Below are 14,276 nucleotides of genomic sequence, written 5' to 3' on the forward strand. Positions count from 1 at the left end.
TTCCTTTTCCTCCCTGATGCTCCCTCTCTTTAACACCACGCATTTCCAACCGAGCCTAGACTCTAAGACTTTTGCTTCTCTTGTGCCCCTTTGGGCATGAGACCACTTGCCTTGTTGATTGAGGTGGGAAACATTCCCTTTATGCAATCCTTCCCTTAGAAACAAATCCAGAGATATGTGAACAACATCCCACAGAAACCCTCTATATTCAGGGAGAGGTCATGTACCCACATGGCACCTCTCAGTGTAACCAAGGTTAATGGAAAAATAGAAAACATGCACAGATGAGAAACTTACTCGGAAAATGTGCAATTTAGCACACTATCACTCACTTTTCAATAAGACTCAGGAGACATCCAATAAGCTGCTGTCATGTTGGTACTGCACTCCTGCGTGCCAACAAAAAATTGAATCCGAACACTCAGGACTATGCTGGTGTCGTATGCAGGAAGGAACTTGTAACACTGATACATGGTGGGAATGTAAACTGACCCAACCCTTCTGGAAGTGAATATACTCTATGTTAGAAAGGTTTTCAGACTCTCCACCTGCCTACAAACCGACCCTCATGCTATTGCACCACACTAGCTCCCCTCGAAAACTATAAAAGGTCCATTACGATTTGAATGTTAAATATAGCTAAATAGATAGTTTCCCATTTTGGAATAAAACAGTCAGTCCACCACTTGGAACCTGGTTTGCCCAGGTTGAGGAGTTACGTACTCTAGAAGGATCATACTTTGGGGCTTCAGATAACATGAACTTACACACATCAATCTGGTCGTACTGGAGACTTACTATCTCTGAAGAGGACTTTCAGGGGCTTTGAGCTAACTACCCTGTAGAATTGTACAAATGATGAGTTATGCAGGGACCTAGACAAACCCTTCTCTTTCCTTCACCTGCCTTCCCTTTGCTATAGGTGCCTTAATCTTTATGTCCATATTCTGTCTCCAAATAAATGAGTCACATCACAAAGCTCTACAAAGGGAATTCTGCCTGATACTGGTAATAGCTGTACTAGACAATTGTCTAAGATAAACTTTATAAACTTAACTTGTACTCTCAAGATGTGATTCCTGAAGGTTCTGTGTGACCACACCAGATTTTACTGCACCATTGATAGGCACTGCTGTATTTTGTTCCTTGTCAGTAAAACAAATAAGACTAATACAAATTATATTTACAAAAAAAACCAACTTATCTCAAATACAGCACCGGGATCCTTCATTTTAACGCCCAATCTTGACTCACGTGATGCGTCACTTTGCGGTCCAATCAAATGCTTCTCATTTGATTAGACTGTTTTCCCCGTCCAGAGCACGTGCTCCGCACACTCTGAATCGGTGTTGGGAGGGAGTTGGGAAATGGGGATGGATAAGTAAGGGGTTTATTTAAATAATTAAAAAAAAAAAAAACAGAGTTGAACACTCAATGCCAGGAGGCAGGGTGGGAGTGCGATCCCAATGAGCTGGCGTCAGAGGGAATTTTTGCACAGAATTGGCACGAGGCCGGCCGGAACATAGTTCTGGGCTGTCGAATTCAAGTGTTGTGGGAGAGCAACTATACCCCACATACAAATACAGATATCTCTGAATGTACAGCGTTTCAAGCTAAAACGCTGCACATATAGACACATACCATCATGACCACTTCTAAAAGCAAAATTGGTCATGGTGGTTGGAGTAGCTCTTTAACTAGAAAAGTGGGATCCACTTGAGAATTTAGTTTTATAGAGGAGTTGTTGAACAATTAAAAAAACAACAACCTTTTTAAATTTCAACTGACCATTAAAAAAAAAATATATATATATATAGTTTCACGATCCTAAACACGATTTTCAAAGTGTCTGTTAAGTTGTGCGTCTGAATTAGTTACACCTTGCAGAGGCGTGCGGAAACCTGCAGCATGGATACAGTGACATTAAACATCTATTTGGCTGCCTTCATAGCGATGTGACTTACGTGCGTTCATTACAGCAACACCTTCTACATCCATTTCAAATATTAAACAAACAGATCACATCTACAGTAATCCAGGGGGTCAAGGTTTATCAGAGCCAGGCACAGTGCCACTGCAGAGCATCTGATCAAGATGAGTATCACTAAACGGAGATTTGTAGTACGTTCACAACCAATTTTCAAAATCTAAACCTCAAATATTTAAACAGGTAAAACTGAGGCTCAAATAATCAAGCTGATTCTGTAGCTTAGTGGAGAATTTTTGCAGATCAGCAATTCTTTTGCATTTATTTGCTTCAATTTGAATTTTCGTTTATAATATCCGTCTCCTTTAACCTGTGTTTTTTAGTTTTTTTTTTTTTAATTTTAACTATAAAATTCTACACATGATTAATTATACATGCATGCAAACTCGCTGCCCTCTGTACCCATAAAATCCCAGCATGCCCTCCTTCATTTTGCGCTCTCCCGCAGAACCTGTTTGCTTTACATTGCTGTTGTTATTTTAAGTCTTGCTTTTGTGCTTTGCAGTCTTGATATTAGCAGCTTGGGCTAGAAGACACTGGTACTCCTTGTTTTCCTATATGCCTTGAAGACCCTCCCTTTCGGAGGCAGGAGTTTTGCTTATTAGTTAAATGTTTGCACTGAAACCAGATACCTGTTTTTTTTTTTAAAAAGGCCTCTCTCTTACTGACTGCATCTATTTAAAAGGACAAGGCTCAGTTTATAAGTCCTACGGTCTCCATTTGCCCCTATGAAAGTCTTCAAAGCAAAGCTTTTTTTTTTCCCCTTCATTTTTTTTCCCCTCGCCTTGCTGTGTCAAATGAGCCTCAAGTTGCCATACGGTTTTGGTACGATTCTCTCGTTAAAGCCCAGAGCAAGGTTATAATTGCCCTACCTGAATCTTCTCCGCCACAATCTGTGCAACCTGCCACTCCAATGACACAGGAGAACAAGCATACTCTACGACTCACTAATCACGAGTCAATTTGAGACCGACTACCAAAAAAAACCCAAAACAAAAACAAAACAACACAACCACCAAAAAACAAACAAACAAAACAAAACCGAAGAAACAAGGATATTAGCTGCTGGGACAAATGAATACAAATGAATTTAGGGGCTGGATGGAGAAATTGTACTTCTCACCGCGCCGCCAAGTAAGTGCAAACAGCCAATTTCTATTTTTTTTTTAATGAACCTTGTCATATTTAACTTTTTGTGATGTGTATGTATTTTGTAGAATGCGACCATGTCTCACCTTTTCCTAGGGACACGTACGGAAAAATATACACTGCAAGACAGTATTTTAATCGGCGCTAAGCTGCACAAGGTATATTTTATGAGCTCCTTTAATTAAAGGGGCAATGTGGTCCTCATTTAACTCCTTAGCCACCAAATGGATGCTTTGATGACTTGTTGGATTTTTTTTAAGGAGTTAATATTTCCATCTGTCTGTGTTTACATGAGAAAAAAAAAAAGGAACAGTTTATTTGGCTGAGTTTCTGAGCTACCAGTGAGGCAATTGTCTTGCAAAACTTTAATCAAAGGAAATTGCTTTCATCTTTGATGATGTTTGTTTTTAGATGTATTTTGGGAGTTTTGCCTGGGGTTTGTGGATGAACCAATTCTGGAATGGTGGGATCAGGTCCTACACCAGACGGAGCATGCTGCAATGTAATAAATCATTAAGATCTTGCTGATTAGGTTTAAGTTGTATGCAGGGCTAAAGAAATAGATTTTCAAAGGGAGATTACAGGTGCGAGGTCCCTTTAACCCTTTGCTGAACGCAATGAGTGCACCACGCATTTGTAGCACTCACAAGAGTAACAAGAACCCACACATGCACACAGCATAGATTGTTTTGGGGCATATTGCAACAGCTGTCATTCTCAGCCATCAAACGTCCGTTAAGACAACGTTTCCCAACCCATTCTGTAAAGAACGCCAACGGTCCAAGATTTAGCCATTTCACAGTTCTGTTCAATTGGCGTTTATTCAGGACTGGGTTTGGAGCCGTAGCCTTGGATCAGAGCTAGGCAACCTTCGGCACTCCAGGTGTTCTGGACTACATCTCCCCTGATGCTTTACCAGTATTATGACTACAAATGCATTATGGGAGATGTAGTCTACAGCATCTGGAGTGTGGGAGCTTGCCTACCAATGCCTTAAAATATGCTTTTTTACTATGTAATTACTATGCTGTATTATTTTTTATTTTATTAATATATTTGCTGCTGTTTCACAGAATATTTGGCACAGAATAACCAAGTCCCCTATCTTGTTACCACTGAGTGTCTGTTTGTTTTTACCATATTCTGCAATGTGACGTACCAATTCGTCTCCGTAAATGCCTAACCTTGCTGCCCCTTCTTAGAGTGTCCCGATATATACCCACAATCTTCCTCTTGGATGAAATGCTGCCCAATATAATGCTCTTGAAGTTAAAGATCACTTCTAATTCAGTATGGGCAATTACTAGGATTTCACGTCCCCCAAAAACCCAGGATTGTCCTTCATATTCAACCTTCTTGCTACCTAATTATCAGCCAGGGGTAATTCCTTAAAGCAGCATAATAACGGTATGTAGCAAGTTGCTTAAAGTATTCTCTATAGACTGAACAGTTAACTGAGCAAAATAGCAGTATTGGTACATTTTTCATGCTCCCCCCCCTTCCCCCCCAAAAAAAAATGAATGTAGAAAGTATACATAACTCACTGTTTAGGAAATAAACCCCTTGGCATAACAGCTAGCTCCTATTCTTGTACCAGATGAATACATTACGCTATGTAATTACGAGCGCCAAGAATAACTGTCATTTCTCTCAGATACACTAAAGGGTATTTTATTTCCTTTTTTTTTTGTAAGCGCTAAGATAATATTGTTCCAACAACGATTGCATAGGCGGACTCATAAAGTTGTATGGACTTTAACTCCCATCATGCAAGGCTTTCACTATAAATGTCTGGACTGCAGGCTCCGTGTAGTGTAGAGCAGACAGATAGTTTGCTATGTCTGCAGAGGTATGTGGACAAAGACACAGGAATGTGACATGTAAAGATATCTTACAGGCAGTTTAGTTAAACAGCCTGAGGTCCTTACTTGGAAAAGGCACATCAAGCCCCCTTTCATCTAAGTTTTAAGAATATATCAGCGTTCATTTATTAAATATTAAATTATAGTAAATTGAAAAAAGAATCGTAAAATTGAGGCTAAAATAGTCATACTGTGACTGTAGCGCGATTGTAGAATTTTCCCAAATCAATATTTTTTTTTAATTCGCCACAATTTGGTGTTTAGTGAATTAACCCCTTCGTAGTGAGTATAATTTAAATAACAGTCAAGTGAACGTTTTAACAATACAAAGCACTGTCCCCAGCATCCGCCGTATAGAGCTGAGTACACCTGCATTCATATTGCAGAGAAGATCTATAGCCTGGGGTCCAGACTTGTCTTGTGTCGGTATTTGGACAGACTATGTAAGGTTGCCTGTGCGGCTCTGTTAATGCAATGCAACATATCCCAGATAATAATAATCCGTAAGAGATAGCATCATTGATATAGGAAATGTTTGTAGGGTTTATTTACTAAATTGTGCTTTCTGATGAGTTGATTACCTGGTTGCAAAATGTTGTCCATGATATCCGAGCTAGCTCACGTGTTTAGTTTACAACTCCTGCCTGCTGTTCAGTGAATATACCCTTCTGCCTTACAGCGCTCTATCCCGAGTAGCAGTAATAAAGATGGACATACCAGATTGTTGTGTTTGTAAAACCGCTGTCAAACACATTTCATTCAGAAATTTGGGTTGGGGAGGACCAGAGCTGTTCTCTTATTAATAGAACCTGCTTGATTTTCCGGCAGATTGGGGCCCCACGTAAAATCCATCAAGGGCCAGATGGACAGGTCTAGTTCCGAGATGTCTAGCCTTTGCCCTGCGGCTCTTGTTGAACTACTTCAAATATTTATCTGCCAACGGATGGTCTTGCTTAATATGAAACATGTTTTAAAAAAATTTATATCTCAAAGGCATTTATTAATGTATTCTTCAAGTGGCGATCAGTACAGTGTGAGCCCCTATGGCTTGCAATGGTTTAAAGAAAATATTTTTATGTACGCAAATGCCTAAACTGACTCATAACCATATGTTCTTAGTGCGCAATGCCGCAGAATACGTTGGCGTAGTAGAAGTAATAATGCCTATTTGAGGATGTTGTATAACATTTACAGAAGATCTTCCCTGCCCACTGGCATATTATTTATTTATTTTCGCAACGCACGTCAAATTACGCCAGTGGGAGGGGTTTGCGAAAGGAGTGGCGATGTGTGGCATACGCTATGTGATGGGATGTGTCAAAATGAGTGTCAATCACTGTCACTCTTTTTTTTTTTTTCCCCTACTTTTATTTCAAGGATCTCGGCTAATCCGGATTCTTTATTTGTTTTGGCTGGTGTTAGTAGGTTGTGATATACTAGCTGAAACGGTGTGATGCTGAAGTTTTGATATTATGTTATAATTTATTTTTTTCTTTTACGTAAACCCATTGATTTGTATTGCAGTACTTAGCTTTTAATACTTTTGAAACATTTGTGCATTTTTACGTTTCGGTAACAACTATAAGCCCTGGTATAATCTTAAAACTCTCACCGTGTATACTGAGCATGTAAGACGCATGGGCTTACGCTCTTATTCCCTGTGAGTATGCTTCTTGTTGTACATGCTCATGTATAACTCATAGTGAAAACATCTTTAAATTACAAACTATCCCTTCCTCTTATCTACTAAAATGTTGCGTTGAAAGGAATTTGGAGACTGCCTGGCATATATGGAGCCCTATAGCTGGTAGGTTAATTTGCTAAATTGTGATTTATGGTAAGTCGACTACCCAAAAATGAAGCCAGAATAAACTGGTTGAGTTGAACATTTTTTTTACGATACTGTACTGTAGTTTGGTCAAAATTTTAGTTATCATTTTTTTTTAACACAACAAGAATCACTGTTTAGCAAATAAACCCATCTGGGCTGTCAAAACATACTTTGAAAAAAGTTAGATTTGGAACTCTGCCATCCCAAAAGGCATCAATTTAGTTTTTCTATGTCTGCTATAGTAGTGGTTATTTTCTTTTTTAAGAAAAAAAAAGTAACAAAGAAAGAAAAAAAAAGTCAGTTTGGCTTGTGACTTCTTTTTCTAACCCTTTGGGTCCAAGGGGCACCCAACCAGCACTCAGACAGTTAAGTGACTGCCCACAGTGTGGACTGTCCAGGTGTAAGAGCCCAGTGTGTCCACTAGGTGGCAGCCGGCGGCTCTGAGCCTTATATCCAGTTCATTTCCCCGAAGCTTCCTTTCCCTGAGTCTCGGGTCCAGCAGGGAGGATTCTCTGTGTGCAGCCCCGGCCAGGGACCCCCCGAAGTACCGAGAGGGGGTGCACAGAGCTCTGCAGGGGGGCCAGGCTGCCATGGGTCCCAGCTCCCCCCACACCTGCCCCCCTCCCATGCTGCCTGTGGAGTCCTGCCCGGGGGGTGAGTGGGCACTGCAGCTGGTGTGAGTGGGGTCGGAGGGTGCCCTGGGAGCATGATGCACTCACTCCGATGGCCGAGAGAATGAAGTAACCGTGATGGAGCCGGTATCAGCCCCGGGCTCCAAACTCAGAGCAGCCGAGTCCAGGGGGTGAGTAGGCACTCAGGGGAGTGGGCAAAGGAGGGGGGCTGGGGGGCTGTGTGTAGCTTTGGAGGGGAGAAGGCTCTAGGGGTAGGGATGGGGGTCACGGTGCTGAACTCTACACACATACACTAGTGGGGTGCAGGCTATCTCTATAAAAATGGGGGTGACGTGCTGGGGATATGCTGGGGGGGCTACTTATTGGGGTGCATTTTTTGGGGGGGTTCGCTTATTGGGGGTACATAAAGTTAGTTAATTGCTGGTTGTATAGAGGGGGCACTTGCTTGGGGATATGTAAAGAGGGTCACTTATTGAGGGGTACATACACTGCTGTCGAGTCATTTATTGGGGGTCCATACATTTAGCTGATTGCTGGTTGTATAGAGAAGGGTTACTTTCAGGGGGTATATAAACTTGGTTAGTTGCTGGGATACATAGCTGGGGGTCTCTAGCTGTAAGTATGTAGATGGGGAGTTCTAGATAGAGATGCATAGTTGGGGGTCACTTATGTGGTGCACATAGGTGGAGGTCACTTGCTGGAATATTTAAGGGTATATAAAGAAATATTGGGTGCTGGGCTTTGGATCTGTCAGTTAGTTTAAGATGAACCCCATTTCTGATGTAGAAAGTTATTGGGGTTCTGAGGTGTGTCAGAGTGGGTAGGAGCACTCATTGAGTTGAGAGGTGCAGGCAAGGTGTATACAGAATGATAATAGAAGTCATGGGTAACATGCTGGTGAGGTGACACATAGAAGATTGGTCTGGTCTGGGATTTATACAGAGAGCCTGATGCAGAAGTTTGTCATTGACTGGGAATGTTTAGAGGAATCAGCACAGGGTCCTTTGATGGGTATGTACCAGGATTTATAATGGATCTTTTGTCGGTTTGGGATTAGACTTTGACTATGGTGGGTAACTGTGTGCAAACCGGTGCTGGGACTTGGCACATGTAACTTTCTTGTTTCTTGGATATACTGTTGAGTGATCCTGTAGATTCCTTAGTGACTCGACAGTGCAGTGTTTAAACACTATGTCAGTTGAATGAAGCGTACGCTTTATGGAAACAGCGAGGTGTAGAATTATTTTTATGGGGGGGGAAATTCATAATATATTAATGTAGCTACGGCTCACGATTACTGTATAATTGTGCTAAAGTTTGTGGGTTGAGCATTACAGATTTCAATGATATAGAAGCAGTCTGACTGATCTTGCTTAGAACACTTTTTAGATAGTGTACAAACGGTGTACTGTTAACACTTTATATACCAAATCTCAGTGAAATCTACTGCTTAGGACAACACATCAGTGCTTTCGGAGTTAACCACGTGTGTTTTTAGGAAATTTATCCGTAGAACACAATAGGTCATATTCATAAAAAACAAAACTGGCACCAATGTGGGTCAATGTTCTAATTTTGGAATAATCAGTTAAAACATTTCAATGGGTTCTATGGAGAATACTCAAAATGTAGCAGTTTGGCCATAGTTATCAATGTGAAATTTGAGCTGTTGAGGAGTAGACAATACAAGGGGAACCGGGTTGTCCTCTGCAATTTTTATTTATTTTTTTTTTTTTTGGACCCTGCTGATCTGATGAGGTTGGTCCATCGCCAAATCCTGGTTTATTGTAAAAGGAAAACGTTTTCTCTGAGCGGTTTGTTCATGAAGGTTCCTAGCTCTTTTTTCTCGTTGTGGTTTTCCGTAATCTCCTGAATATGGGCGTCTTGATGTCTCTTACAGAGGGATAATTCAGAACTTGTACCATTAGAGTTTCTGTCTACTTCAGCAGAATTTGGCAGGTTCCGGAGAGTTTTATTTAAGTTTTGGCATTAACCTCTTTAGCAACCGAAAGATGTATTTTATACGTAAAAGGCAAACGTTTATGATCACTTGTTATTATTGTAAATGTGTGTTAACCCTGTAGTGACCTGGTTGGGCACAATCCATTATTAACCAAGATTTATAATAATAAAAATAAATCAATGGGTGGGGGAAGGGGGGGGGGGGGGGGTCCTTTCATCGCCTCCTGAGTTTTCCTATAAATTCACAAATACTTTTAAGTTAAACCAAGCCAGACAAGATGACATCTGTAGTTGTAAGAGCAAGAACAGTTAAACTTTAAATTATTCTATATGCAGCTCTCCAGGGGCTTGTCTTAACCTAGCAGACATATCTCCAATGACTGAGTTTCAGTCATTCAACACTTTTTCCAGATGACAGCTTAATCCTTAAAAATGTATCTTGGGGTGGGGATTGGAAGTGTCAGGATGCTATATACAACGAAGAATGAATGATTTCAGAGATCGTTGCTTATAATGGTGTAGTGCGCAAAACTAGCCACCTGCGACTAGATCTGTTATTGAATAAGTAGCGTGTGTTTATGGGCATGTCACATGTCATGGGTAGAAATTACGGCATTGCTACATATGTGATTCTTTTTTATTTTTTTTTATTCTTTGAAAATAGTAAAGTTTTTAACTTTGTTGGCATCTGGGATGGGAACCAAAATTGGGTATATATTCTATTTAAGTGATCCCAGAACAGTTGGCACAGACCCATTGTATTCATAAGTTCCTTGGCAACCGCTTACAATAAATTAGTTTCAGAATTGTAGCAGTGCACATTCTGAAACGGAGAGAATACTCTAACGCAGGAAGACGGGGGGTCAGTGTTTCAGTCTTACTATTGAAGACTGGGTCAAGCTAATGTCATGTTCCTAATTTGTGTTCCTGATTAAAAAAAAAAAAAAAAAAAAAAAGGAAGTTTAAAAACCATGTATGGAAAGGGTGGGAGTGAACTCCAGACTTAATCGGAATCAAACCTTCTCCGCTGTCTTTTCCTGATTTTAACCACACACGTCAGATTTCGGAGAGTGACTGGGGTACAGATATTGCTGTGCTTGTCAACAGCTGTTCACCAGCCTGCCAGGATTCAGAGCTGCAGAATTGGATCGGATAAGGAAGTGGCTAGAAAGAGCAACTGATTATCTGAGCAAGCTTCTGACTCTACTTAATTGATGCCCTGTAGGATAGTAATAGCTGTTGATGCACACCTTGGCTTGAGGGTTTTTGTAATCAGAAGTATCGTGAGACACACCTCTGTCTCTACCTGCCCTAACCCTCCTCCAAGGTCGAGCAATGAGTTTAACCCAGTTCCACAAGCAGACTTTAGTGTCAATTATGATTCTTTGACAACTGTTTTAACTTGCTCCTACAAACAAGAGAAAAAAATAGTACCCAAAGGCTTAATAATTGATAAGATTTATTTATTTTTCAAATTCTTGCTTCTGTGTTGTTAAGCGGTAATTTCATAAGCACCGTTGATGTTTGCAACTACACTGTTGCCGAGTTAATAGCAAGTGTCGTGTTTACAAACTGTCTTCGATGGAGCAATTCCAGTAGCTATGGGAACTACAAATAAAATGAAAGCAACACGCCGTAATTTTACATAACTACATTTATGTATAACGCCGGTGTGTTCTATTAGACAACTGAGATCATTGCCCCCCCTTTTCTCTCAAATTAAAGGGCTACTTACCACTAATCGAGGGACGAGATTGTCTCTTGCATCAGCTCCACACACTTAATGATCTCCTGGCCAACAGAATACATTCCCTTCCACGTTGCATTGCGGCACCCTCCGCAATCTGTCTGACAGTCAGGGGGATGCAACCTTTTTACAATGTAAAAGTGCCAATTTCAAGAGAAATCAGCACTTTTATAAACTGACGGAGAGGGGACACTATTAACCCTCAAAGGAAAACTATAGTGTATACACTTACCCGATTTCAGTGCTCATGCCCCTCATTGCTGGGTCTCGCTCCTCCTCTGCCGACGTCAGGCAATGAAAGGGACCAAATGTGCATGCGCGGTGTGCGCAGTAGGCACTAGGGCTTTCCCCATATGCTTTCCAATGGGGATTTTCAACATGCTAGACGTTCTCTTGCAAAGTGTGAGAATGTCCAGCGTCAATTCACAGTCAAACTCCGAGAACCTCCAAGAAGCGCCTCTAGTGGCTGTCTGGTAGACAACCATTAGAGGCAGCCTTAAACCCTTTAATGTAAACATTGCAGTTTCTCAAAACCTGCAAATGTTTTACATTGCAGGGTTAAAAGAACAGGGAAAGTGCATCCAGACCACTTCAATGAGATGATGTGGTCTGGGTGCCTATATTGTCCCTTGAAAGCATCTCTTTGCATATTTTACGAAGAGTCCGGATGGTAACATCTGCTCGGTGTGTGGTTGAGGTGAGTTGTACCATCTTTGTTCTTCAGCTCCTGTCATTTAACCCGCCAGTAGCCCACGTCACTGTTTCACTCTTACACATGTGTGGGAATACATCACTGATGTCTATAGAGGATCCCTCAAGAACGCAGGAGACTCAGTATATATTGTCTAGATAGTGACGGCAGAAGACAACATAAGGATTGTGCATTAGAAATAGTAGATTCTACTTTGTCTTATATCTTTTGACTGTGTTGGAATTCTAATTAGAATTCCAACACGGTCATTATGACCATTTCATAAAGATGTTATCTATATGAAATACAAGAATTTAAAAAAAATGTTCTTTTAGTGACTGAGCTGGAATACAACAAGCGGAAGTGCCTTAGGCGTTTGGAGTGTTCCTTTAACCACATTACATGAGGATGACTATATAATACCCAAACCTATATATTCTCTGTTTCCACAGGATTCTAGAGCGCGGGAAGACGGACAGGGTGAAATAAAGGGTCTATAATGCAGACAGGGATAGAATAGTCGGTTGTTCGCATCTGTCCTTTATCTCCAAACACTTTCTCCAACCAGGAAGTTGCCTTCACTCAATGGAAGGAGATCATCATCTTGTACTAATATATAGTTATGGAACTATAGCACTTAAAATAAAAAGGAAAATATGTATTCCACTTGGCATTATGCCATGATCATATAGTTTAAAAAGCGTGTGTATGCTTAGGAGTGGGCTGAAGGCAGCTTCAAATAGGAAAATGATCTGGGATCCAGGTTTTAAATACAGATCTCAGTGGAATTAACCTTGCTTTTTTATTAGGGGTGTCAAAACCAGCCCTCCAGCTATCGTTGGACTCAATATCCTATAATTCATTTGAAAGCCACCAAGCATTTGGCGGTGAGTTATCGCGCATTATTTGGAGGGTCGGAGCTGGGAATTACTGCTATTCAGGTGTTTTAATCCGGATGTGATGTGATTTTTATCTGTTTGTGTGTATATGTGTCCCTACTTATATAGTTGCTTCCTTTAAATATGGCCGCTAGTATCAAACACTTTTTTTGTTGCACTACATTTTCCTTGTCATTTAGCAAGTGTTGAGTATAAGATTTATAGTTGAAGGACAATCTTTAGAGGCTTTGGTAAAAGATAAGGATATGGGGGACACATTTTTTGGGTGAAAACAAGTTAGAGGAAGCAAGGGTTGGTCCATGGGCGACTTGGTGAACTTGTGCCGTATTACGCTCTGTTTATGTGTTGCTCTCCCTTGAGATTCGCACATGACTAGGGAAGTGATGTGACTGCACGGGTGGGACCCTTTTATCTGCCACACAGACATTGGAGACTGGCTAGGAAAGTATTCAAACCACTGGTACAACTGAGGTTTTTTTTTTTTTTAAGGCAATATTCTTTGCATTTGAACTGTTCAGTGGGGCAAATGGGTCAGGTTACTTCTGAGTAGAAACCAGAAACCTAAAATATCTACATCTAGAGCGTTGGTTCCGTTATTCTATGGTCCAAGGTATGCAGGTTGACTGGAGCTTCTTAGACGACCACAGGTGCATCAGTTTAATGTCTCAATGTATCAGTCACGCCTACCTGTGTCGATGAAATAGCCACTTGTACTCTTGTGAGACGATCCGGCATACCTGCTCTGTGGAAGTGACCTGGAGGATGTTATACCGAGGCTAGCCAAAGTCGGGCCTACAGCTGTTGATAGACTTTCCTATGAACCTCTGCCAGTCTTTTCTGGAGATATTTTGGCAGTCAGAGGGTCCTGGGAATGATATTTCACTAATAGATGAATGCATGTGTTTATCTTAAGCATTATTACAATTATCTATAATGTTTTTTTCTTTCAACACATCTTGAGACTTTTTATCTAGCTAAGTACCTGTGATATTCACCTTTTATAGAAAGGTAACCCTAAAATAATGTAAAACAAGAAGTAATGAAGCAGCACATGCTTTGTATGGACCAAACACTTAGAAACTGATTTATCTAAAGCACGCTGACCACTCAAGTGTCAAGCGGCTTGCTAAGGATTATGAAAGTTTTCTGGTCGATGGCTTCAAAGGTACATATCTGTCTGGTGTCACGTTATTAGATTATTTTGGTTCATTATTTTTAAAAGAATATGGTCATTTGACGAACGACAGACATCGCATCCAATCACACATAACATGGAAGGCTTTCGAAATGAGAGTTTAATTAATTTGAGAACACAAGGTATAGTTGTATACACAAAGCATGCCCCTACTACCTGCATGCTGTGTTTGCGCATGAGTTCCCCCATTTGACAGGGACAGGCTCCGATACCAGTGATTAAAATGCAGAGAATTTTTATTTCCTTGTGTTTTGACTTTCATAGAGCCAGCCAGCTATCTTTTGTTATGGTAATTATGGAATTGGGGGAAGAAGGTGCCTT

The 14,276-nt window shown here is 40.7% G+C and overlaps 1 protein-coding gene across 2 annotated transcripts in view; it reads left to right on the plus strand.

The window, feature by feature from the left end:
• Positions 1 to 2,691: 2,691 nt before the first annotated feature.
• The window catches only part of COL27A1 (collagen type XXVII alpha 1 chain), a 290,091-nt gene continuing 278,506 nt past the window's right edge, over positions 2,692 to 14,276 (plus strand). Inside the window, exon 1 of one of the 2 annotated variants that reach the window (XM_063432553.1) lies at positions 2,692 to 3,121. In XM_063432553.1, coding sequence (XP_063288623.1) covers positions 3,072 to 3,121 — 50 coding nt within the window. In that variant the 5' untranslated portion in view covers positions 2,692 to 3,071. Of the gene's footprint in view, positions 3,122 to 7,323; positions 7,632 to 14,276 lie in introns of those variants that run through there. The other variant, XM_063432552.1, reaches the window with a different exon arrangement.

Source organism: Pelobates fuscus, chromosome 9 (genome assembly GCF_036172605.1).
Source record: "Pelobates fuscus isolate aPelFus1 chromosome 9, aPelFus1.pri, whole genome shotgun sequence".
Taxonomy (NCBI): domain Eukaryota; kingdom Metazoa; phylum Chordata; class Amphibia; order Anura; family Pelobatidae; genus Pelobates; species Pelobates fuscus.